The sequence below is a fragment of the Cnephaeus nilssonii genome (assembly GCF_951640355.1).
Source record: "Cnephaeus nilssonii genome assembly, chromosome: 21".
Taxonomy (NCBI): Eukaryota; Metazoa; Chordata; class Mammalia; order Chiroptera; family Vespertilionidae; genus Cnephaeus; species Cnephaeus nilssonii.
Window position 1 is genome coordinate 15,400,029 of NC_137092.1, and position 23,405 is coordinate 15,423,433.

Below are 23,405 nucleotides of genomic sequence, written 5' to 3' on the forward strand. Positions count from 1 at the left end.
ACGCTGTCGCCTCAGACGAAGACTGGATTGGGAGGACGAGAGTCCCAGGCTGGAGCAGCAGCTAGTTTCTGCCCAGCTTGGGGCGGGTCTCCGCACAATCCATTGCCAAAGAGAGTTGTGCGCCCTTCGCTATCCCTAGTCGCCAAGCCCTCGCCCCCAACGCCTAGGGGCGACCATCGGACCAACCAGCCAGGCGGCGGAGCCTGCCGTCCCCACCCTCTGACTGGTGCCGGGAAAAGTGGATCTGGCTGGTGTTCTCAGAGCCCTGGAGCCGGGGTGGAGCCCGGCAGCGGCTCCCACGATCCCAAGGCCACGCACCTGCCTCCTCCCCCGCCCCCACCTGAGGGCTCGGGAACAAAGGTGCTTTGTACCAGCCGCAACCACCTCATTAATTCGTCTTCAGGGCTGGGGCTGCGTGGGCCCCCAGCCCAGAACCAAGGTGTGGGGCGGAAAGGGACAGGCGCCAACCCCAAGGTGGGCATCGAGCTCACTCCTGAAAGCTCGGTGGGGGGCAGGCCATTTGCCCCGTCCCCCAGCGCTGTCCCTGGATGTGCAGAGAAAACGGGGCGACGGGCTTAGAGGGCTGGACAGGCTTCGCGGGTCCTGGCTCAGGCCTCGCTTTACTCTTCCTGGGCAAAGGGCGTGTGCTGCTGCTTAAACCTCCCAAACGCCCGAGAACGCCGTCTGCCGGGTACTGATGCGGACACGACAGATACAGCCCCCTTATAACCCGCACGGAGGGAGCGAGGCGCCCCTCCCGCCCCCTCGCGATCCGGTGCCGCCTCCGCAGGCGCCGCGCTAACCTGGCGCTGGTAACGGGCTCACAGGGGGTTAACCGGAGCTGGCGCTGAGCAGAGAGGCGGGGACGCGCTCCCATTGGTGGAAAGTTATCCAGGGGCGTGGCCCGTGAGGCCCCGCACGCCCCCCCCCCCCCTCCACTTTGTACCTTTCTCGCGGCCGGAGCGAAGTGGGCCGGGCCGGGCCGAACCAGACCAGACCGGACCGCGGGGGGCGATGCGGCTGCTGCCCCTGCTGCAGGCTGTCCTGTGGGCCGCGCTGCTCGGCTCCCCGCTGCAAGGGGGCTCCGGCCTCCGTCACGACTTCTATTGGAACTCCAGCAACCCCAGGTAGCCGGGCCGAACCCGGGCAGCGCCGGCCGGGCCCGTGCGCTCCCGGGCTGGGCGCGCGTCCCCTCGGCTCGCCCTGCGCGCCGCGCCGCGCCGCCCGCACCCGGCCGCGCGCCGGGACTCCTTTGTTTGAGTCGACAGGGGAGGGGGGAGGGGCGAGGCGTGCCCTGGGTCTCCCCCGACCCGCACGTGTTGGGGGGACGCGCAGAGAACCCCCGTCCCAATCCTGGTAGGTAGGCTCCCGGAGCCGGGCCGAGGGGCCTTGGCCTGTTCCCCGAGCCCCGCCCCCTTCGCCTCTCTTGTGGGGACTCCCCAGCCTCCCGCCAGCCTGGGAGGGGGCTTGACTCCTGTGAAAGAGCCAGGGTGACTCTCCTGCTCGCTTGGCCTGCCCGCCGACACTCACTCCGGTTCCTGATCTCTCATTTGGCATCTCTGCTTCCATCTCGGTCCTTATCGCCCTCCTGTTTCTCTCCAGTCTGGGCCCTGCCCTTCCAGCCCAATCACCTTTGGGCACGTCGTCTGACCTCCGGGTTTCCATACCCCTCCCCAGTTCCCCCTGCCTCTCTCTGCTTTCTCCATCTGCTTGAGACAAATTGTGACTCTATAGCATTTATTAGGAGCGTCCTGTGTGCTGGGGCCTGTGCTGGGGGCCAGGGGTTGGAAAGATGAGAAGACCTAGACTCTGTCCGCCCAGAGCCCAGAGCCCCCCTGGGGAGGGCAGGCGCCCGGACAGGTCATCACAATACCAATACCATCTGATAAGAGCCATTGTTGTCTTCCAACTCGGAACTCCTCTCTCCGTGTTCCAGACCAGTGCCTCTGGATCGCTGAGAGGACTTGTTAAAAATTCAGGTTCCTCGCCCCCAGCTCTGAGGTTTCTGGTTCATTCACTCAGTTCTCAAATATGTATCGAGCGCTGTCCTCGTGCCGGACCCTTCCCAAGGCACTAAGGATCCGGCGAGAGGAAACCTGCAAAGGCCCGACTGGTGTTCTAGTGGGTCTGAGCCGAGCCCCAGGAACCGGCATTTCTAATCAGAACTTCTGATATGGGGGCCCTTGGACCACCCATTGAGGGACAGTTGGAGGCCTTTTCCTTCATCCAGCTGGGCTGTGGGTCGGTGTGGTAGGGAGGGGGCGTGGTTCATGCTGTATTTGATGCTGTGGGGGGCAGTGTGTCCCTGTCCTTCCACCTGCACTGGCTCCCCCAGGCAGCTCCCAAGAGGTGGGGAAGGGAGTGCTGAGGAGGCTGAAGATGGGGTGATACGTGCAGGGGGTTCCCCTCCATGTCTGGCACTTCCTTGTCCTGGCAAAAAAGAAAAAGAAAAAAAAAAGAGGGAGGCACCCACCATCCACTCCCCTGTTGGGGTTCTTTTCAGCATTGGATTCAGAGCTCAAGGACAGCCCCCCTCTCCGTGCGTCTTTTAAAGAGGATGCTGCTCCCAGTCTCCATCCCTGTGACCGTCCTGTGGGTCCAGGTCTCTACCCCTTGCCTCTGTTCCAGCTCCTTCGCAGCAGCCGTCCGGCTGACAGGTCTGAAGCACAGGTGCTGAGCCAGGCCCCGGCTGGGCCCCGGGCTGGAGAGACCCCAAAGGCAGGGTGTGGTGAGGGCCGGCTCACACACTGGAACCGCGTGGCTGAGCCCGCAGTCCTTCCCCTCTGCTCCTGGGGACCTGTTGCCCCTCTCTTCCTTCACTCTCTCTGTCCCTCAGAAGTGGGCCGTCTGGAGGACGCAGGCCTCTCCAGAGGGCCGGGCAGAGGCTGGCAGAGACCCTTGGGAAGGGTATCCCTGGCCCTGGTGCCCCAGGGGTGCCCCACCGTGACCCCCTCGGCCCACGCCTACCTTGTGTCTGCAGGCTGCTTCGAGGAGACGCTGTGGTGGAGCTGGGCCTCAACGACTACCTCGACATCTTCTGCCCCCACTATGAGGGCCCAGGGCCCCCCGAGGGCCCCGAGACGTTTGCTCTGTACATGGTGGACTGGTCGGGCTACGAGGCCTGCCGGGCACAAGGGGCGGGCGCCTTCAAGCGCTGGGAGTGCTCCCTCCCCTTCGCCCCCTTCGGCCCCGTTAAATTCTCGGAGAAGATTCAGCGCTTCACCCCCTTCTCCCTCGGCTTCGAGTTTTTGCCTGGAGAGACCTACTACTACATCTGTGAGTGAGCGAGGGCTCACTGGCTGCCTCGGGGGGGGGGGGGGGGACCTGACTTTGCCACCAGTCGAGGCAGAGAGCCTAAGGTGAGGAGGAGGGGTGGGACTGGGAATGAAGACCAGACCTGGGACGGGGAGGCAGGAGGGGCTGTGGTCAGAGAGGGGGGCTGGAGGGGCCCTGAGTCCAGGACTGAGGGGGCATCTAGAGTGAGTCTCTAGAGAGGAGGAGGAGGAGGAGGAGGAAGGGGGCTGCGGGGATGAGGAGCAGCCATGAAGGGGGCCTGGCACCTGGATGGGGCCCAAAAGGAAGGAAAAGTTTTCCAGGAACTGCCGAGAAGAGAACTCGGGAGGGTCTGAAACGGAGTCTGCAAGCCAGCCTGTGCTAACTTTTTCCTCCCGCCAACCAGCGGTGCCGACGCCCGGGAGTTCTGGCCCGTGTTTGAGGCTCCAGGTGTCTGTCTGCTGCAAGGAGAGCAGTAAGTGGGTTGGGGAGCAGCCCTCTGGCTCGGGGCCCGTCTTGGGAAGGAGGGAAGGCCTGGGGAGAGCCTGGGAGACGTGGAGGGGTTCAGGGAGGGCTGTAGGCCCTGGCCCCCTCTCCCCGGTGCAGCCTGCAGGGGCTCCCACTGCAGGCTGTGCTGGGCCAGCAGAATCCCATCTCCGGGGCAAGGCCTCCGAAAGCGTTAGCTGAGCTGGTGGTCCTCACTGGCCGTTTGGGGGAGACGTGGAAGCTGGGTTTTGGAGAGGACAAGGTGGCAGGTTATGGGGAGGGAGCGGCTGCTTTGGAAGATCCTGGAGAATAGGATGGGAGTGAACAGCTAACGGGGAGAGTGAAAGGAGGCTGCCGGGATGGAGGACACATCGGTGCTACCCTCCCCCTCACAGAGTCTGAGTCAGCTCATCCAGTCGGGAGCCCCGGAGAGAGTGGCACATCGGGGTGGCGAGGTGGGGGCACTCCCAGCCCCCTCTGTCTCTTGCCGCTGCTGCTGCTCCCAATCCTTCGTCTCCTGCGAGTGCTCTGAGCCAAGTGGACCCTTCCTGCCACCCCCGGAGCCGGAGCCCTCCCAAGACTCCCTGGAGGAGGAGCCCCTGCCGCCTGAGCTAGGAGCGCCAAGCCGGACAGACACGATGGAGGAGTGATGAGAGGGAAGTCAGAGGGTCGGAGGTGACCCCTGCGGTGCTGGCCCCCTCGTCCCAGGCTGAAGAGGAGCCACAGGGGAGCTGCGTTCAGCCTTGGGCATCTGGAACGAAGGCAAGCGGAGCCCAGGTCTCCACAGCTGCTTCGGTGGCCTTCTCCATCTCCCAGGAAGACTGGGATTTGGTGGGATGGAACCCTTGAGCCTGCTGGGGCCAAGACCAAGAGCTGGGGCCGGTGGATTGAAGGACCACGGCAAGGAAGCAGCCAGACCTGCCACCGGCACCCCGTGCCCTGTGGGCCCTGCCCGGGGGCAGCACCTTCCCTTCCAGGGGCCACTCACTTGTCTTCCGTGAAGACAGACTTGCCATGAGGCTGAATTTCCTACCAGTTTGTATTTTTATAAGTTCCCGGACCAAACCCTCAATAAACCGCCCGTCTTTTTTTGTTGCTCTCCTCAACCCACGGCCCCCCGGCTCCTTCCTTGACACCAGGACTCCCCGCGGCCTCTGCTCTCAGCTTGGCTTGGCCTGACCTCCGTGCCAGCTGTGCCCGGGCCATCCATGCCAGGCCTCCGTGGGCACCCCTCTGGGCAGTGTGGAGTGGGTGCCAGCAGCAGCTGTGGAGCTTGGCACCCCCGCCCACCCCCCGAGCTGGCTTCCTGTGCCGAGGAGAGGGTGGATGCTCCTGGCAGCCCACCCACTTGGGGCACTGCCCAAACCGCGGCAGCGCCAGGCAGTGCCCCTGCCACGGGGAGACGGCACCCTGGGCTTCAGGACGCTCGGGTCCCTGAGAGCTGGCGTCTCTCTCCCTCCCAGGGGCAGTCTGGGCGGTGCCCGGCCCAGAACGGGGAAGGTGGGGTCAGATCAAAGCCTCCATCCCCAGCGGCCTCTTTGTTCTTCGCTTTTATAAGGAGGGAGGGCCCCCTTCGCTCTCAGCCCCACACGCTTCTCCCTCTGCAGACAAGGCTAGGATCCCCCCAAAGCCATCGGGGCCCTCTCTCTGCATGATGTTCTGGGTGGCGCCAGGGGAAAGGGCGCCCCCCCCAAAGCTGTGCTCTACCTCCCCGGTGCCCCACGGCCTCCGAGGCCCGGTGCCGGCCGCCTGGCACCGAGCCCGGATCGATAGGTGGATGTTGTGCTCATTAGCTCCGCGGCTGCCGCAGCGAGAGGCAGAGTGTGAACACCCGGGGTGGAGTCGGGTGGGGGTGCTGGGGGCCGGAGCCTGACAGATTGAAACGCTGGGGATTGCGACTCCCTCCCCCACCCCCCTGAGGACCTAGGTCAGGCCTGGTCCCTCTCGGGTCATTCCATTGCTCTGGCTGAGGCCTGGGATGGAGGATGGGAGCAGGCGGGAGTCGAGCCCTCCCCCCATGGGAGGCCCTTTCAGAACACAGTCTGTGGGTGTGAGGGCCTGGGTAGGCGGGTGTCAGGGCCTCATCTCCAACCATCTTTAGCGGGGGAGGGAGAGGGGAGGGGGCTGGAGGGTGGCGGAGGTGAAGTCTGAGCTGGAGGCTGTCTGTGATTCTGGGTTCGAGTTCCGCCTGCTGTCATCCGGAATGCATGTCTGTGTGTCGCCCTGTCATCCCACTGTAGTGCCTCCACCCCTCTCCGGGGAAACCATAGGCGGGGCAGGCGGGGACCTGGTTAGCAGCCCTGCCCCGCGCTGAGAATGGTGAGGGGCCTCCCTCTGCTTCCAGCTGTCCCAGAGGGGACCCCTCTGAGCAGACCGAGCCAGGACGCAGGTGCGAGAGACCCCGGCCCGGCCCCGCCCGCCCTTGACACAGGTACAAGCCCTCGCCGGCCGCCCAGCTCCCTGCAGGTGCGAGGGCGACACCTCGGCAGCTCTGCCCTCGTGGGGGGTGGAGGGGCGTGGAGGGAGCCGCAAACTCAGGCCAGGCAGCCGCAGGCCTCAAGCCAAGCCAGCCTCCCTCCCCGCACTTTGCGCCCAGCCCGGGCCCTGACTCCGTCCCGGGCAAGTCCCCGTGGAGAGCGGGAGCTAAGTCCGCTCCTGAGGCCGAGCAGTCTTCCGGTACAGCCCTCCCCCCTCCCATGAGAAGTCCTCCAGGCGTGTTCCGGGCGCGGTTCCAGGAGGCTTGGGCAGCTCTGCAAGTTTTGGGGCGTCACCGATCTCCCCTAAACTCAGCGGCGCTAGACGGCAGAGGGTGAGGCCCTCAATTTGCTGGGCCTGCCCTACTCTCTCCCAAACATGCGAAAACTCCACTCATCTGTGCTCACTCACTCTGCCCGGAGAGCCTGATCCGCTCCATTCTTTACGGGGTGTGTGTGTGTGTGTGTGTGTGTGTGTGTGTGTGTGTGTGTGCAAATCTCCCTTCAGGCAAAACCCTGAAGTTTTGGCCTTTTTGTGACTCCATCCCTTTTTCCCCCCTTTTTCATTCATTCGGCAAATTGTGAGCTCCCAGCACGCCCTTCTTTCAGTAGGCCACACCAGTCCTGGGGATCCCCAGCCCTGACGCAGCTGGAGAGGGGCACTATGGCTTCCAAATAACCAATAGAATTCGAGGGCCTAGGGCATGAGGTCATCAGCAGTGACGCCCATTGGTTCAGGCCTGGACGTGGGTCCCCATAGCAACCGACGGTGCGTCCGTCCGAGCACTACCTGGAGAGTGGTTAGTGCTGGAGTTGCATTGGCATCTTGGCATGTTGGTGGCGCTTGGGTTGAGGGCGGGGAGACAGGGGTGGAGCTCAGCTTCCCAGGTCCTGCGGCTCTAGCCCAACCAAGCTCTTATCTTCCTTGAGGTCCTTTTTCTCACTCAAAGTCATGGTCAGGGCCACGTAAGCCAGGGAGATTAGGAGGGGGTACTGGCAACAGCGCTGGGGTCCTGGGTGCAGAGCTGCTGCCACTGGGAATGTAAATTCTGAGATCCTCGTGTTCATCTGCATATCGTCTGCATCTCATTTGCATTCTCTTCATTTAAGGTCAAATTGGGCAGACATAGCTCCCAAGTTCTGAGCCCCGTGGCTGTATTTCTCTGTCGCTGTCTGGATCCCAAACCCACCCCTTCGTGTTGTCTCTCGGTTGTCCAGTTCCTTACCCGACCCCTCTTCTCAGCCTCCAGCGCCTCCTGAAGTGGGAGGGGCACAGCCAGCTAACAGAGGAAGGACAAGAAGTCTGACTCCCCCTCTGAATGTCTGGTGACAGATGGGGAGGACTGGTCTGTACTGCCTAGAGACTAAATTGGCAAAGCAAATGGTGGGGGGAGGTGCCCCCGACTGGGCTGAGGATCTCCAGGGCCAAATAATGCACACACCTGGCAGGGTGCTGGAACGGGGGATGCCTGCTTCCAGCCAGGGCCAGGCCTGCCCACCTGTCTGGTGCCAGGACAGCTTCCTTCCTCCAATTAAACCCTAATGAGGTGTCATTAACCCTTACCTTGCCTGCCAGCCCTCAGGCCGGACTCAAATTCATGGTCTTTGCATTGAGTGAAGAGGGAGAAAGAAGGGGCTTTTGAGGAAGCCGAGAGGCAGTAAGATCAGGGGACTAAGAGACAAGAAGGTGGGGCCAGAGGCCTGAGTAGCACGCACTTGGTATCCTCTGTGCTTCTGAGGGGTTGTGGGGGGAGGGGGGGTACCACTGTCTAGATGCATTTATTCCTCTGTTCACCAGTTCAACAATTATTTATTAAGCACCTCACCTACTCCTACTAACTAAATACCGAGCTGCCTGCTAGATGCTGAGCGTAACACTTGCACAAGACAAGATTTCTTCCCTTAGGAAATCTTCAGATTACTGGAGAAGACAAACTGGCTAACAAATAATTATAATGCCAAGTGCAAGTCTATTATAGAGCCATGTGCAAAGTGCTACGATAACACAGGGAAATCGGCTGTCAGAGAAGGCCTGGGTTTTGAAGGACTACATTTATGGCAGGGAGGGGATGTGCATTTGACTCAGCGTGAGTCCATGCCTAGCTGTGTTTTCAGGACTGCTGGTCCCTGCCTCTCAGAGCTGTGTGTGTCTAAGTGTGTGAGTGTGTCTGTGTGTTGTCTGGATCTCTCTGTGTCTGGAATCTTCTCCGGAACACACGTTGTGGTTTTATTACAGATCAATGTTTGCTATGAAGCTCTTGTGAAGATTAGCCCGAACCTGCCCGGCCCAGGGGAGGGAAGTGAAGAACCGATGTTGGCTCTTTGGGAAGGGGTGAGCAGGCACCATCTTCCCCCCTGGGGGCCCAGACCTTTGGCTCTCCAAGTGGCAGAAGACTGGAAAGGGGGGAGGGGGGCAAAGGGCTGAGCCCCAGGCTATGGTCGGGTGTGCCTAGGCCATACTCCCTCTGTTCCTGGCTCCCCAGAGGAGCCATGGGGGTTACAGCCACCACTCCCCACTAAGATCGCAGGCCCCCTCCCCCAGCCTGTTCTTCTGTCTTCTGAGGAGCAGGCCAGCTCAGACCTGTCTGCTGTTTTCTCCCGAAGGGAACGGATCCTTTCCAGGGTACACGAGAGGGCTGGGGAATGCTGGGGCGCACTGGGAGGCCCCAGGTCCTCCACCCTGGCCCTCTCCGGCTCGCTTCAGCCAGGATCCTCCCCACCCACTCTGGGATGCCATTTCTCTGGGTTTTGCCCAGACATAGCCGACTTTGCCAGGGAAGCCCTTGGCTGCTGTAGGCAGAGGGTGGTAGCTAGAGCTCTGGCAGTGAGGACAGGCATGGGGGCGAGAGGGAGGACAAGGAGTCGGGATGGTCTCTATATTCAGAGACGTCTATCCCCATCCCCTCTGCCTTCTTGCAGCCACTTGCTAGAAAGCTAAATTTGTGGTGGCAGGAAAGAGAAGAGAGTCTCAAGGGAGACTCTGAGGGGTTAAGGAGAGGCTCTGGGGTCTGAGAAGAAGGTCAAGGACCCCTCCTTCCACACTGTCAAGGATGGGACCTCCATTTTTGGCTGTAACTTCTCCTCTCCCTGATTCTATCTAATCTTTTCCCACCCATCCCTTCTCCCCAAGCCCAAGGCCACCTCTCCCACTATGATAGCTATGAGAGAAGCTTGGAGATGGGGACGAACACATGGAAAAGGAGCCTGGGGCTAGTCCAGGTAGGTGGACATCAAGAGATCACCTGGTCATAATAATGACAAGGAGGCCTCCACCATTAATCGGACTCTGTAGGTCCTAAACACGGTGCTAAGTGCTTCCCAGACATGAGTCTTAATCCCCACAACAACCAGGTCCCACAGATAGAGTGTGATTAGCCCCACTTCACAGCCTCAGAGGAGTGAAGTGACTAACACAGCCAATGCGTGGTAGGACTGGAATTCGACCCCAAGTCCATCCTGGTAACTGCTAAGCCAGGCTGCCTCCCTTTCAGCTTTCCTTAGATGCCTCCCCGATTCAGGCTTCTCAGCTTGCGAGGCTCATTAGAGGGATCAGGGCATGACTAGGATAAGAGATTATTACCCCCCAACCCCACCTACCTAGCCCTGCACCCTCATTTCCTGTGTCCTGGACCACACAGCAGAGCACTGTGTTCCCTACTCTCAGTCACGTGTGTAGTTCCATGTCAACGCATGGACATCGGAGTACCATGCTGACACATACCTTTGGAAGTCAGAAGATCCATGCATCGCCTTCCTTGTTAACACCCAGGTTTCCGTGTTAGAACCACACAAACCACCTGCCAGCACTGGGCACATCCATGGGCCCTCTGCTCGGTGGAAAACCTGTGAATATTTTATGTCTGAGGCTGGCAGCTGCCTCTTCCACTCACACACATGTCCGATCCCCCTCCTCACAGGCTCCTTGTTTATTTTTTGTTTTTATTTTTATTGATTGATTGATTTGTGTTAATACTGGGTGATATTTTTTTCCATTGATTTTTGGAGAAACTGGAATGGAGGAAGAGAGGAAGAGAGGGGGAGAGAGAGAGAGAGAGAGAGAGAGAGAGAGAAACATCGATTGGTCATTTCCCACATGTGCCACACTGACCCGGGTGGAAATCGAACCTGCAACCCAGGTATGTGCCCTTGACTGGAAATCAAACCCACAGCCCCTCGGTGCACAGGCCGACACTGTACTGAGCCATGCCAGCCAGGGCTCCTTGTTCATTGTTTAAATGAATTATTTATTCATGGCCCCCCTTCCCTCCTAGCCTCCCTCTCCCTCAGGCCCTAGCCTCCATGATTTATTGAACACAGCTCAGCTGAGCTCCCTGATTGCCACCCGATGTCCTGGGAGCCATCTTGGGCCACAGCCTGAGTACTCCTCTGCCCCTGGCCTGTTCCACTCCCTGCTTCCTAGGCCTCATGGGTAGCAGGGTGAGGTGCCAGGCTCAGAGGGCTCCCAAGAGCCTGCGCTCACTGCCTCCTGGAGAGAACAGAGCAGCCAGCAGTGTCCTGGAGAGCCTGAGGGTCGGAAGGAAATGAAGGCAATGCCTGCAGGAAAAAGAGGCCTGAGACCTAGAGAGAGGCCCGGTCCTGGGGGAGAAGCCAGAATCAACAGAGGCCCTCACCCTGCAGAGAAGTGCTGACCTGGGCCCAGGCCGCAGGCACCAGTGTTTCAGACTGTAGCTTGTGACCCATTAGAGGTAGTAAAATCAAGAAATCAATTTTATGGATTTCAATCAGCCTTTTATTTAAAACATTTTAATGTGTGTGTTTTTATTATTGATTTTAGAGAGAAAGGAGGGAGTGGGAGAGAGAGAAACATTGATTGACTACCTCCTGCACACCCCGTACGGGGGATCCAGCCCACAACCCAGGCATGTGCCCTGACCGAAGTGACATCTTAGTACCTGGGATGATGCTCAGCCAACTGAGCCACACCAGCCAGGGCCATATTTGAAAATTTTTTTTAAAGAATAGAACAGAAGAAAAATATCAAAGTGTATCCTCTGTAGTAAAGGTAAGTAGTAAAGGTAAGTATTGTTTCATAAAAATTACTGTTCCAGTTATATGTGAATGTGTGTGTGTGTGTGTGTGTGTGTGTGTGTGTGTTTACTATATTACAAATGCAAAATACACAAGTCACAATCAGGAAAAATTTGAGGCACAGTTATAAACAGAGGCCTAGACCCCACTGATGGCAGCCCAGATGCCACAGAAAGAGGCCTGCATCAGGTCAGATCCCAGGCGTGTGGACAGTGGCCCAGCTCTTATACACAGAGAATGAATCCTTAGAGAATCCCAGGACCCATGAGGACAGGCCTATAGACAGGCCTAGGCCTTATAGCTGGAAGCGTATGCCCTGAAGTCAGAACTGATGCATACAGTTGTGTGGTTTGTGCGTGGCACAAAGAAGCCACCTCCACCGGAGTCCAGGCTGACGTTAGCCCAAGAGAGGGAGACAGACAGGCCGCCGCTGCTGAAGGAAGTGGCACCTTTGTTTTTGCACAGAGGCACCATTTGCCACAAGATGCCCTCTAAGGACTGGGTCTGCATAGAGGAGTGCTTCTTCTAATTCACACAAAAGGTCAAGTCAGCCACCAGCTGATTTGGATAGAGGCCCAAACAGGCAACGCACCGGGTCCTATAGACACAGGCCTAGGTCCTACAGAGAGTACCCAGATCCAGAGGCCTAGACTCCATAGAGAGAGCTGCTTGAATCCTATCAAGAGAGCTCCAGATTCTAGAGAAAGGGGCTCAGTGACTCTTGGAGCGTGGATGTGAGAGCGCTCGTTTCTAAAGAGGAGGACCTGGGCCCGACAGAAAAGGGCCCACAGCTGTAAGTGGGGCCCAGACTCTACAAACAGGGATTTAGAGCTTCTAAAACCAAATCTAAAGTCCTCAACCAGCAAGCTCCGACTCCCTGTGATTATTGGCAACTGTGAGCCCCACAGAGGGAAGCCTCCCTTTGCAGAGCAGGGAGTGTGGGAGGCAGGGAAGGCGCTGGGATCTGTGGCACCTGGAGTAGGCAGGTTAGCATCACTCAGGTGAAACAAATCTCCTTGGGGAGGGGCGTCTCGGGGGAGGGAGGGCTGTTTGCAGTCTCCCGTTCCACCCCAAGGGGCCCAATTTATTTTCTGGCTCCTGAGAAGGGAGAGGAGACCTCCTGGGGTGGAGAGGAGCTGAGGGAGCACAGAGCAGCACTAGACATGGGACCGGTTCTGGATGACACTGCCCTTCCCCCAAACCCAGCACCAAGGTGGGCGTGAGGTCTGGGCTTCTGTCCCGCCAAGGGTAAGTGGATGAAGGGTGCCTGTGTGTTCTCACTCCTGCGGTGAAGACGAAACGAACATTATGCCTGTTCCCCTGCACACGGGTGGTTGGCTTGGGTTCTGAGAACCTGGTCTGAGACCTGGGTCTCCTGGTCACTCGGTCTGAGCCTCTCCAAAAGAGAAGAGATGGGCAGTGAACAGGACTCTAGACCCCTTTCACTCACCTTCTCCGTCCTAGGAAAAGAAAGGAGAGCCCGGAGCTATGTGTGCATCAGAGGGTGCATGTAGGTCTGTGTATGAGTTGTGTGTGTGCATGTGTCTGGGTGTATGCTCCCCTGTCTCTGTACATCTAAGTGTCTGTGTTTCTCCAGATCTCTAGTTATCTGAAATTACCTTTACCTGTGCGTGTGTGTGCGCGTGCGCGCGTGTGCAAGGGGCCTGTGTGTGTCTGTAAGTTGGTGCCAGCTTCTGGGTGTCTGCTTTTTCCCCTGTGTGTGTGTAATGTCTGTGCTTGGGTGTCACTGTAGGACGACGACTGTGGTGAGAGCTGGGACCCAGGGTGCTCTGCCCTGTGCCCTGGTTGATGAGAGTAGGAGTGAGAATACCTAAGAACATCACTGCACTGGGAGGGGGCCTGCCAGAGTATGTGAGGAATTGTGTGTGTGTGTCCCAGGAAAGCCTGGTTCGCTCCAGCGGACTCTCCTGGGTCCCTCCTCCACCTTGGCCCTGCACTGCCGGGGCTCTGCCAGCACCCAGGATTGACATTCTTGGGGGCTGAGCTCCTCTACCCCACCCCCACGAAAAACAAGCCTCCTGCTCAGGTGGGAGCTTCAGGTCAACAGCTGTCAGGTGTTGGTGCCAGCCGAGGGCTTGTCCACACCCTCTAGGACCCCCCTGACTCTCCATTCACATGGGAAGAGGGGGATGGAAGGAGCAGAGGGCCAGACCGTTCAAAAAGGAGGGGGGTCTAGTGCCACGGATGAAGAGGTCCTGGGTCCCCACCTTCTTTTCAAGTCTGTACCCCATCCCAGAAATGAATGTGCTCACTCCAGGTGGAGATCCCGGCCTTGGCCTCCCTAATCCACTTGGGAACGCCAGACCAGGGAGCAGAAAGCCTAGGACCAGCGGTAGCAAATTAAACCTCGGAGGGAGCGGCGAGGAGCGCGCGGGGAGCACGGGTCCCACCTCCCACGCGCCGCGCACTCCAGGCCCACACGGGGCGGGGCCTGGCGGGAGCGCGCCCAGGGCGGGGCTTCGGGAGCGCGCCCGGGCGGAGGGAAGGCTGGGGGCGTGGCCTAAGGCGCCAGGGCCGTCGGCCGCGGCAGCGGGGAGCTGGGAAGCCAGAAGCCCGGAGCGCGGGGCTCAGTTGGGGGGCGGCGGCGGCGGCGGCTCGGGGGATGGCGGCGGCTGCGCTGCTGCTGCTGCTGCTGTTGCTGCTCGTGCCGGTGCCGCTGCTGCCGCTGCTGGCCCCGGGCCCCGGGGGGGCGCTGGGAAACCGGCACACGGTGTACTGGAACAGCTCCAACCAGCAGTGAGTCCGGGGCCGGGAGCTCGTGCGTCCCGCGTCAGTGAAGGGGAGGCTGGTGGGCTCGGGAGTCCTGGGGGAGCCGAGGTGGGAGTCCTGCGAGAGCACAGCTGGGTGCTGGGAGGCGAGGGAGAGGGGGCACACTCTACGGGCGTCTGGGAAACTCGGGGGGCGTCTGAAAGAGGCTGTGGAGGTAGAGGAAGGAGGCTTTGGCCGTGCAGAGCAGGCTGCTCAGGGACCCCCGCCCCACCTTGGCTTTTCTCCACACCCCCACCCCACAGTGCCCCCAGCGTCACTGCCTTCGCCGGGCTGGGGTTGGGGAGCACCAGTGTGCTGGGGGTAGGCCATCCGTTTTTGGTGGGGGGCAGGGATGACCTGTTTTCGGTGGTGAGCGTTTCAAGGGGTTCTGTCTTGGACTCCTGCTTTCAGAAGTGGGGCCCAGAGCTGAGGCTGGGCGTCCGACTGGGTACCTCCTCGGAACGAAGGTGGAGGGGTTGCCCGGGCGGTGTGGCTAAGCCTGGCTGGGTGAGCTGGGCTGGGGCTGAGTCAGGGGGCACCGGGGTACTGGCTGGTGAGGATGGGGACGTGGGGTAGCGGTGAGAGGGAAGGAAGCAGGGAGATGGCTTGTCACACACGCGCGCGCGCACACACACACCCGGGCTGGGATGGCGTGTGGCTCCAAGTGTGAGCGGGCGTGCGCGGCTGTCAGTGTGCGTGTTTGTCTGAGTGTGATTTGTGTGTCTGCGTCGGCGTCCGGCTGAGGGTGGGAGAGGGGACAGGTCGGGAGGGGGCTGCGGTCGCCGTCCGCGTGGCCGGCCACGTCTGGGCTGGTGGCTGTCGGCGCGCCGCGGTCGGGGCGGGTGTCGGGGCGGCCCTGTGGTTTCCCGGGTGTGCGGCGCGGCGGCTGGGTGCCGGCTGCGGGGCCAGGTTCTCTCTCCGCTCAGTCCTGGCTGCCCTTGTCTTCTCCTCCCGGCCGAGCCGCCGTGCGGATCGCCCCGTGTGTGTGTGTGTGTGTGTGTGTGTGTGTGTGTGTGTGTTGGGGGGATCCCTGGGGACGCGGGGGTCACTGTCACACCTGCCCAGGCGGCGGCACTGCCTCTGGCTCCCACCCCGGAGGCGACTCCCGGAGCAATGGCGAGGCCCCGGGGGAAGGTACCGGGAGGGCCGGCGGCTGCGACCCCCAGCCTCCCGGGGGAGGGGCTGCCGCTCGCCGCTCAGCTCTTTGTTGTTTGGGGCTCCGCGCCTCCCCCTCTCTCCCACCTCGCGCCCGAGTGTCAGACTGGGGGTGGGGATGAGCCCACGGCGCCCCCCTCTCGCTTCCCATGGAAACCTCTAGGTGGGGATGCGGCCCCTCCCCCGCGGAGTGGAACTCGGAGAACTCCGGGGGTGCTGGGGGCCTACTCCCCTGTTCCATGAGCTTGCCCCCCTCCCCCAGACTCACATGTCCGCCCTCTGCCCCGCTCGAGCCTGGCAGGGAGAAGAGCGTTCAGGTGAGGGGCCCGGGTTCCCCACCGCCCTCGGGCATCCCCAGGTTCTCCGCGGAGGCCGGGGCCGGAGGGATGCGGAACGGCGAGGGGCAGGGAAAGGGTGGGTGGGGGGATGTTGTTGATCAGGCTCCCCTCCCCCGCATACACCTGGGCTCAGGTGAAGCCCTGGGAGAGGATGGGGAACCCGGGTTCCGGTAGCCTCCTTTCTGCCTTTCCCGCTCCCCGCAGGTCTGGACCGGCAGAGGTGGGGGGGGGGGGGGGTGCCCGCCGGGCCGGGAGGCTGCCGCCACCCCCGCCTCACATCCTCGGCCTTTGTTGCCGCTGCGCCCGGGCTCCCCGGCTCCCTCACTGCGGCAGCCGCGGCCCCATAAATCGTGAGAGCGACGTGCTCCGTAGCCGGGAGAGGAGAGGGCCGGGGAGCTGGGGGCGGGGCCGGGCCGAGCCACAGGCTCCCGCGCCCCTGCCCCCGGTCACGTGAGCCAGGCTGCCGGCTCCCACCCCGTCACATGCAGAGGGTCTCTGCCCCTTGGGGTCACGTGGAGAGGGTCTTGCGACCCCCTCCTCCTGGGTCACGTGGGAGGGTGCCGGTGGGACACGTGCGGGGCCCTCTTTGACAGGCCTGGGGGCTGCGCCCTCGGTGAGGTCGGGATCTCGCCCGCTGCCCCCACTCAGCCCATCCGGATGGTCTCCTGGAAGAGTCAGACCTGTTCCCAGCCTAGACCAGACACTAGGGCTGGGAGGACTGCACTGGAGGGGATGGGTGTGAGGTTCAGGGGCCCCCTGAGCCTGGAATTGAATGGGGGTGGGGGGCGGCGAACCGAAGGCCGAATGTCTGCGCCCTGGCCTGTGCTTCGTTTCTTTACAATGCTGAGCAGGTGTGCTGGTATCCGCCCTACTCAAGCCTCAGGAACATCTCTCCCTGGCTGTCTCCCTCCCTGTCTCTGAAATGCCTCAGTTCTGACCTGCCTTTCATTCATACATTTATTAACACACATTTATTGAGGCCCTCCTGCATCCACGTTGGTCTGTTTCCTCCCTGTCACTGAGGGTGCCTTGCGCCCCTTGCTTGCCGCTGGTAACCTCCTTTGCGTCTCCCTGTCTCTGCCTCTGCTGTGTGGGGGCCTCTCTGTCTCTCCCTTTCTCCAAGCCTCTGGGTTTTCACTCTTCCCTCTTCCTCTTGGTTTCGGGGTCCCCCCCTCTCTCTGTGCCTCGCTCCCTTTCCCGGGTTTCTTAGTGGATCCAGTGTCTGTTCATCTCCCCCCTTGGTGTGCGTCTCCAGACGCTCGGCTCTGTGCGTCTCGCTTTCGGCGGGGCCCTCGCGCTTCTCCGCCGCTGCAGATCAATAAACCTCCGCCGCCACCGCCGCTGTCGCAGGGAGGAGGGGCAGGGATGTGTGGCGCGCGCGAATTCTCTCCCACCGACGCCGGCCAGTGGAGCTCGGGGCCGGCCCCGGCGGGGCGGGAGTTCCGAGGCCCAGGGAGCCAGAAGGGTGCGGGGGTGTCCGTGTGCACCCGCCAACCCGCGAGCGTTCCCGCCACCCACCCACCTCCAGCCGGGCGCGCGGACCCCACGTTGCGCACACGTGGTCTGGCCTCGCCTGCAGGAGCGAGCCGCACGAGGCCTCGGGAGCGCGCGCTAGAGGGGAGGAGACGGTCCGGTGTCTTCACAGCCTTCCTCCACTTCCTTAGCTCGGCATTCCCACCTCTAGGGGTGGGGGCAGGGATTTAACTAGATCCGGGCTCTGTAGGATCTTTTCCCTGCTCCCTGATGGCTGAGATACCCAGTTTAACTGCTCCAGATTGCCCCGCGGGGTGGGGGTAGAGGTTTGCTTCTTCCCGCCCTCCCGCCGCCCACCACCAGGTTCCAGCAGACAGGCTTCAGCTGAGAGTAAGGCGCACCGGAGGCGGTGAGAGCCAGGAGAGACGGAATAACGGGCGAGGCGCCACCCCCTCCAGGTGGGGTGAGTGGACACTCGCCTTTATTTGAGAGACGTGGGAGGCTAGTGGGGGATGATGCAAGGAAGAATAGAGAACTGTTTTAAGGGGCAGGTACCACCCAATCCCCAGATCCCAGCTCGCCCCACCCCCTACCAGGGGCGGGGCTCTAGGCTGGGGCGGTACAGCCCTAGAGGAGGGGTTAGCAGCGAGCTTCGCCGGGCCTAGTGTCACCATCTTCACTGTGAAGACAGGGAGGATGACAGATTTAAAGAAAGCACCCAGGCCAAGCAGCCCCCCCGCCCCCTGAGTCTTCCAGCAGTGTGGCTGGGATGGCTGGCATCCAGCCCTTCGGCCCCCAGTCGGACAGATTCCCGCTGGGCACAGCCATTCCGCAAGTAGGTCTTTTGCTCCCACGTGCCCAGCTTTGGGGGCATTTCAGCCCAACCCTGGGATAGGTAAAAGATGGTTTCCCTTCATTTGTGGTCACCCAGCAACCCCACTTGGGAAACTGAGGTCCCTATAGCAATGGCTCTGGCTCTGGCTTACTCCCTGCTGGTAAGGGGAACTGAGCAGGCCCCCCAGGGAGGGGCCACTTCAGAGCAGGGCTGGGGACCTGGGTGAGGCTCAAGGACAGAGGCCCCCGTGTGGCTATGCAGCTGCTCCAGACGTGGCCCCCTACCACGGGTGGCCTCCTCCTCACAGCCTTTGGGGTTGGAGGTAGAGAGGCAAACCCAGGGTGGCAGCTGGGAGCCAGGCCTGGTCTAACCCGTTTTCCTGCTCCCAGTGCCCCAGGCCAGCATCCTGCCCACCTGAGTGCCAGGGCCTGGGAGTGGCCTGAGTGACCCATCACTCCCGTGGGAACTGAGTGGGGCTAGTAGCATTCCTGATGACTCAGGGAAGCTGTGCCCAGTCTTCCTGGGTGCCCAAGCGCCAGGGCTCATCGGCCTGCCTTACTGCCAGGCCCGGAAGGGGGTGTGGAGGGAAAGGGTGGCACAGGCAAGGCCAGGGAAGCAGGGGAAGGTGGGGAGGGACCCTCAAGGTCCTTGCCCGTGCAGAGCCTCCAAACTCCTTTCCCTAAGAGACCCAATTACTGTTTGTGCAACTGGGAGGTGCCTGGCGACAGGGGGAGCCCGTCCCTCCCCTTAGGGAGCTCTCAGGGACTCCGGTGGTTTGACATTTTGCCAAGGATCCCATGCCTTCTTGTGTCCACCACTCTCCCTCTCACTGCCAAGACCTATGCATTCCTGCCCTAAGGAAACGGGGGAAATTCCTGCCTAGTTCTCTGAATTTTTCTCTCCACTCAGATGTTTCTCCCATCTCGACATCAACAGTGTTAAGACCAGTGCTTTGAGGATGACTAATCAGGCAGGTGGGGATTACAAGGGACCCAGCATCTGCTCCTCTGTCCCATAGGAGGCTCAGGGAGGTACGAGGACCAGCCATCTGTCTAGGCACAAGGCCCATGGCTCTGCCCAGCGTCTTTAAGGGACAGTGGTGCCCAGGCTGAGGACGGAGGGAGACGGAGAGATACAAAAGTTTGGGCTGGTTGGTACGATACCAGGGGGAGCCTTGATGTTGAGTTCCTTAACGCCCTGATGCATTGTCACATGGGGGACCTGATGCCCATGGCCTCAGGGTGGAGGTCAGTGGGATTCAAGGTACAGAGACCAGTGTTACTGTAGAGAAAGTGTGTGAGAGAGGGAGAGGAAGAGAATTTGAGATTGTGGAGGTCAACCAATACTGGTGTGCAAGTATTTCCATGTTTGTGTGTGTGCCTTAGAACTACGCATGTATATGCATGAAGCCTGCATCCATGCTTGTGTGAGGGCAGGTCCTATCGGACTGGCCTTGGCTTGGCCTGGCAGCCGCAGGAAAGCATGCGGGGAGATGGGATGGAGGGTGCTTATCTATCCGGAGGGATTCCTCCCACTTTCACTGTTCTCCCTGCCTCTAGCCCCCCGCCCCACTGGTGAATTGTGGGGAACGGAGGGAGGAAATCCGGGTCTGGGTGTCGGAATCGCAGGGGCCTGCGCCGTTTCTGTGGTAACCGAAGCCGGCGTTCCCTCCTTCCCCCCACCTCTCTCTCCGCCTCCTTCCCTTGGAGGCCGGCGGGGCTTCCCTGCGCCTTTTCTGCCCTCTGGTGGCCACCGATGGGACAGCACCAGAGCCAGGCCGGAAGTCCGCATGGAGTGCGGGCCCTGGCGGCGTGGGGTCCTGGGGAAGGCAGGCATGGAGAGCGGGGGCTCCCAAGAGCCGGGAAGCTCGAGGATCCTGGGGAAAGGGGCGCGGAGCAGTGAGGTGGGGAGCGGGTGGCCTGGGAGCGGCTGCTCTCTGACCCGCGGCCGGTCCCCCGCAGCCTGCGGCGAGAGGGCTACACGGTGCAGGTGAACGTGAACGACTACCTGGACATCTACTGCCCGCACTACAACAGCTCGGGGCCGGGCGGCGGCGCGGAGCAGTACGTGCTGTACATGGTGAGCCGCGCCGGCTACCGCTCCTGCAACGCCAGCCAGGGCTTCAAGCGCTGGGAGTGCAACCGGCCGCACGCGTCCCACAGCCCCATCAAGTTCTCGGAGAAGTTCCAGCGCTACAGCGCCTTCTCTCTGGGCTACGAGTTCCACGCCGGCCACGAGTACTACTACATCTGTGAGTGACGGGGGGTCCCGGGGGATGGGGGGGAGGTCCCCAGGGCGGGCTGTCATCCCCAGGTCGCTAGGAGCGATACCCCGCGATGGGGCTTGGGGACGGGGGAGCTGGGGATTTCAGTTCCCAGACAGTGCAGTGAGGCTGAGAGGTGTTGGGTGGATCCCAAGTTTGGGTCGTAGCCACTTTCTGTGTCGGACGTCCCAGGGGTGGGACCTCGGGGGTCTGGGTTACTGAGTGCTAGGAACCAAGGGGCTGCTGGCGCTGACAGCTGAGCCCCGTGACCAGTGTCCACAGTGTCCGGGAGCTACGGAAGGAGACTCCCCGGGCGGGGAGGGGGCGGGTTTCTGAGCGAGGGCACCAGGTGCGAACCGGGAGCAGCCACTCAGGCTCCGTGTCCTCCCCAGCCACGCCCACCCACAACCTGCACTGGAAGTGTCTGAGGATGAAGGTGTTCGTCTGCTGCGCCTCCAGTGAGTACAGCCGGCTCCCAGCCGCGACCCCATCCTCAGCTCCCCTGCTTTGGGGCTCCCCTGGCTTCCTGGGGGTGAGGGCGGAGGGCACAGGAGAGGGGGACTCGCTCCCCAGCTGTAGCAGGGGGGAGGGGATCCTGGCCCTGACTCTCCCCTCCTCTTTCCCCACCCACACCCTACCCCCCGCAGCATCGCATTCCGGGGAGAAGCCGGTCCCCACTCTCCCCCAGTTCACCATGGGCCCCAATGTGAAGATCAACGTGCTGGGTGAGTTCGCAGCGCCCTCTGGTGGCCACTGCTGGAACCGCAGTCCCCTCCCCGGTGCCTGCTCACCTCGCATGACTTCCCCCTGGGAACACCCACCCCTCCTACCACCGTGGGTGGTCACGTCCCCTGCTCCCCTGCTGCTGCTGCCGCCGCCGCCGCTGCCGCGTGCCCCCGCCCTGGCGCACAGCCCGGCCCTCATCTGTCTGTCTCTCCATCTCTCCACAGAAGACTTTGAGGGCGAGAACCCCCAGGTGCCCAAGCTGGAGAAGAGCATCAGCGGGACCAGCCCCAAGCGGGAGCACCTGCCCCTGGCCGTGGGCATCGCCTTCTTCCTCATGACGCTCTTGGCCTCCTAGCTCTGCTCCCTCCCTTGACGGGGGGAGATGGGGCGGGGGCGGGCCCAGACAGGGAGACTTTGGCCTCTCCAAGGGAAGCCTCGCCCAGAGGCCTAGACCTCCTCCAGTGGCTGACAGTGGGGTCTGCACCATACATCTGTGCCCATCCCTCCTGCCCCCTCCCTCCACGTGTCACTAGTGGGCCAGGCGCAGGGACAGCCATGGGTCCCGGTGGCCTTAGGCTTGGGTAATGTTTGGTACCAGACCGGGGGGGCCATAAAAGGTAGTGCTCAGGACTCCCTGACCCCTGGTGCCCTCCTCTTTTGTTCCCCCAGAGAGACCAATATGCCCCAAAGAGAGCCAATTGAAGCGTGGGAGACACCCCCACCCCTCTCTTCCAGGGGCAGAACACAGGGAGGGGACTCGATGGGCGAGGGGGTGGCCTCAGCCGCTGCCCCCTTCCCCTGTTTACAGCAATAAGCACGTCCTCCTCCCCCCACGCCCACCCCCAGGACTGTGGTTTGGATGGAATCCAAGTTTACAAGTAGACACCCCTGGGGGGGTGGGCAGTGGAAAAGGGTGACAAGGGGTGGGCCCTGGGGTGCCAGGCAGGCATGTACAGCTCTATATCTCTATATATAATGTACAGACAGACAGAGTCCCTCCCCTCCTCACCCCCCTGACCTTCCAACTTCAGACCCCTTCCCCACCAGGCTAGGCCCCCCCCACTGGGGGACCCCCTGGCCCCTCTTTTGTCTTCTGTGAAGACAAGACCTATGCAACGCACAGACACTTTTGGAGACCGTGAGACAACAACGCCCTCCCCCCTCCAGCCCTGAGCCAGGACCCAGCTCCCAGGACCTTCCTCCGTCCATCTCTGTGGTCCCCACCCATCCTCCTGGGCCTTTTTCAAGTGCTTTGGCTGTGACTTTCATACTCTGCTCTTAGTCTAAAAAAATAAACTGGAGACAAAACTGAGTGTGTGTGATTTCCAGGGGTCATGAGCCCTCCCCAAGGTCACAGGGCCTTTGGGGGGAGGGTATTCTAGGGCCACTGGGACCACTGAGCGCCTTGCTCTGGAACTTACCTTCAGGAGGCAGCTCAGTGTGGAAGGAGCACAGGGGCTCCCCACTGGGCCTGGATGACGTTGGGCAGCTTCCCTGAGCCTCAGGTAGCTCAGGAGGAAACCTGGTTACCGCCCCGGTAGCTCCGTGGCTGGATACACCACGCTTTCGGGGTCAGGGCACATACAAGAATCAACCACTGAACTCACAAATAAGTGGAACGACAAATCTATGTTTCTCTCTCTCAAGAAAAAAAAATCGAAAAGAAAGCCTGGGTTATAATACATCTCTCTCCGGGTTAGTGTACGAATTAGACAGGAGTGTAAGGCTCAATCAATGACGAATTTCTCCTTTTCTTTCCACTTCAGGGTGAGCACCTAGATAGGAAGAAAATGGTATCTTTATTTTTCCTCACCGTAGCTGGAATTTAACCTCCTCTTATGTACTCGGGCAACAAGCCACCGTAGTTAACAGTGCCTGTGACTTCATAAGCAACAGAAATCATAGATGTTTTCCGACTGCATTATAGTTTTTGGAGATATCTCAAGATAGCATTCACTCTCCACACTACTTTGAAATGACAACAAGGTAGCTAGTTATTGGACCTTCCTTGTTTTTACCGTGTTAATAAAAGCCTATCTATCACTATGCCAAAAAAAAAAGTAAATGCTTTGATAACTGTTTCAATAGAATTGGTTTCCTTTGTACATTTATTTTATTGGTTCAGAATGTTGTGGCCAAAGGGCTGAGAGTTAGCCGGTGCTGGGCCGCACCCACTCAGCAGCTTGTGAGTGAGGACGTGGGGGAGGGGAAGACATCCACGGTTGCTCTGAGGAGCTGCTGCCCTGTCCAGGCCGCGTGAGGCCAGGTGGACAGGTGGGCACTGAGTGGGGCGTGCTGATAGGGACCAAAATGGCTCAAGCCTCTGCTTGCCCAGCTGGCCCGGGGAGAGGGGTGCCTTTTCCTCATTGCCAAGCGGTGCACCCTGGGGACTCGTCTCAACCAGGCTCTCTCATTGCCACTGTGTGGGTCCTGGGTGAGCACCCCTCCTGGGTGCCCTGGGGCTCTTGCCAGCAGCATTGTGGGAGTCCCTGGGCACAGGTCCCGTGTCTCTCCTCTGTGCTCATGGGAAATTAACTTTCAGCCGCACCCTGGAGGGTGAGGAG

The 23,405-nt window shown here is 60.9% G+C and overlaps 1 protein-coding gene across 4 annotated transcripts; it reads left to right on the top strand.

The window, feature by feature from the left end:
• Positions 1-958: 958 nt before the first annotated feature.
• Positions 959-22,137, top strand: LOC307093162 (ephrin-A3). Of its 4 annotated transcripts, none has more exons than XM_079761000.1 (5): positions 959-1,127; positions 19,814-20,103; positions 20,508-20,573; positions 20,763-20,840; positions 21,066-22,137. In XM_079761000.1, exons 1-5 carry the CDS (start codon positions 1,015-1,017, stop codon positions 21,194-21,196), a joined length of 678 nt encoding a protein of 225 aa, XP_079617126.1. In that variant the 5' UTR covers positions 959-1,014; the 3' UTR covers positions 21,197-22,137. The 4 variants fall into 4 exon arrangements, with proteins under 4 accessions (XP_079617126.1, XP_079617125.1, XP_079617123.1 ...); XM_079760997.1 differs by lacking the exon at positions 959-1,127 and adding an exon at positions 13,832-14,039; XM_079760999.1 differs by lacking the exons at positions 19,814-20,103; positions 20,508-20,573; positions 20,763-20,840; positions 21,066-22,137 and adding exons at positions 2,981-3,276; positions 3,680-3,748; positions 4,155-4,859.
• The last annotated feature ends 1,268 nt before the right edge of the window (positions 22,138-23,405 follow it).

Coding starts and splice junctions, on each gene's coding strand:
- LOC307093162 (XM_079760997.1), top strand. CDS start 13,906: ATGGCGGCGGCTGCGCTGCTGCTGCTGCTGCTGTTGCTGCTCGTGCCG. Junction 14,040..19,813: donor TGGAACAGCTCCAACCAGCA/GTGAGTCCGGGG, acceptor GGTCCCCCGCAG/CCTGCGGCGAGAGGGCTACA. Junction 20,104..20,507: donor CCACGAGTACTACTACATCT/GTGAGTGACGGG, acceptor TGTCCTCCCCAG/CCACGCCCACCCACAACCTG.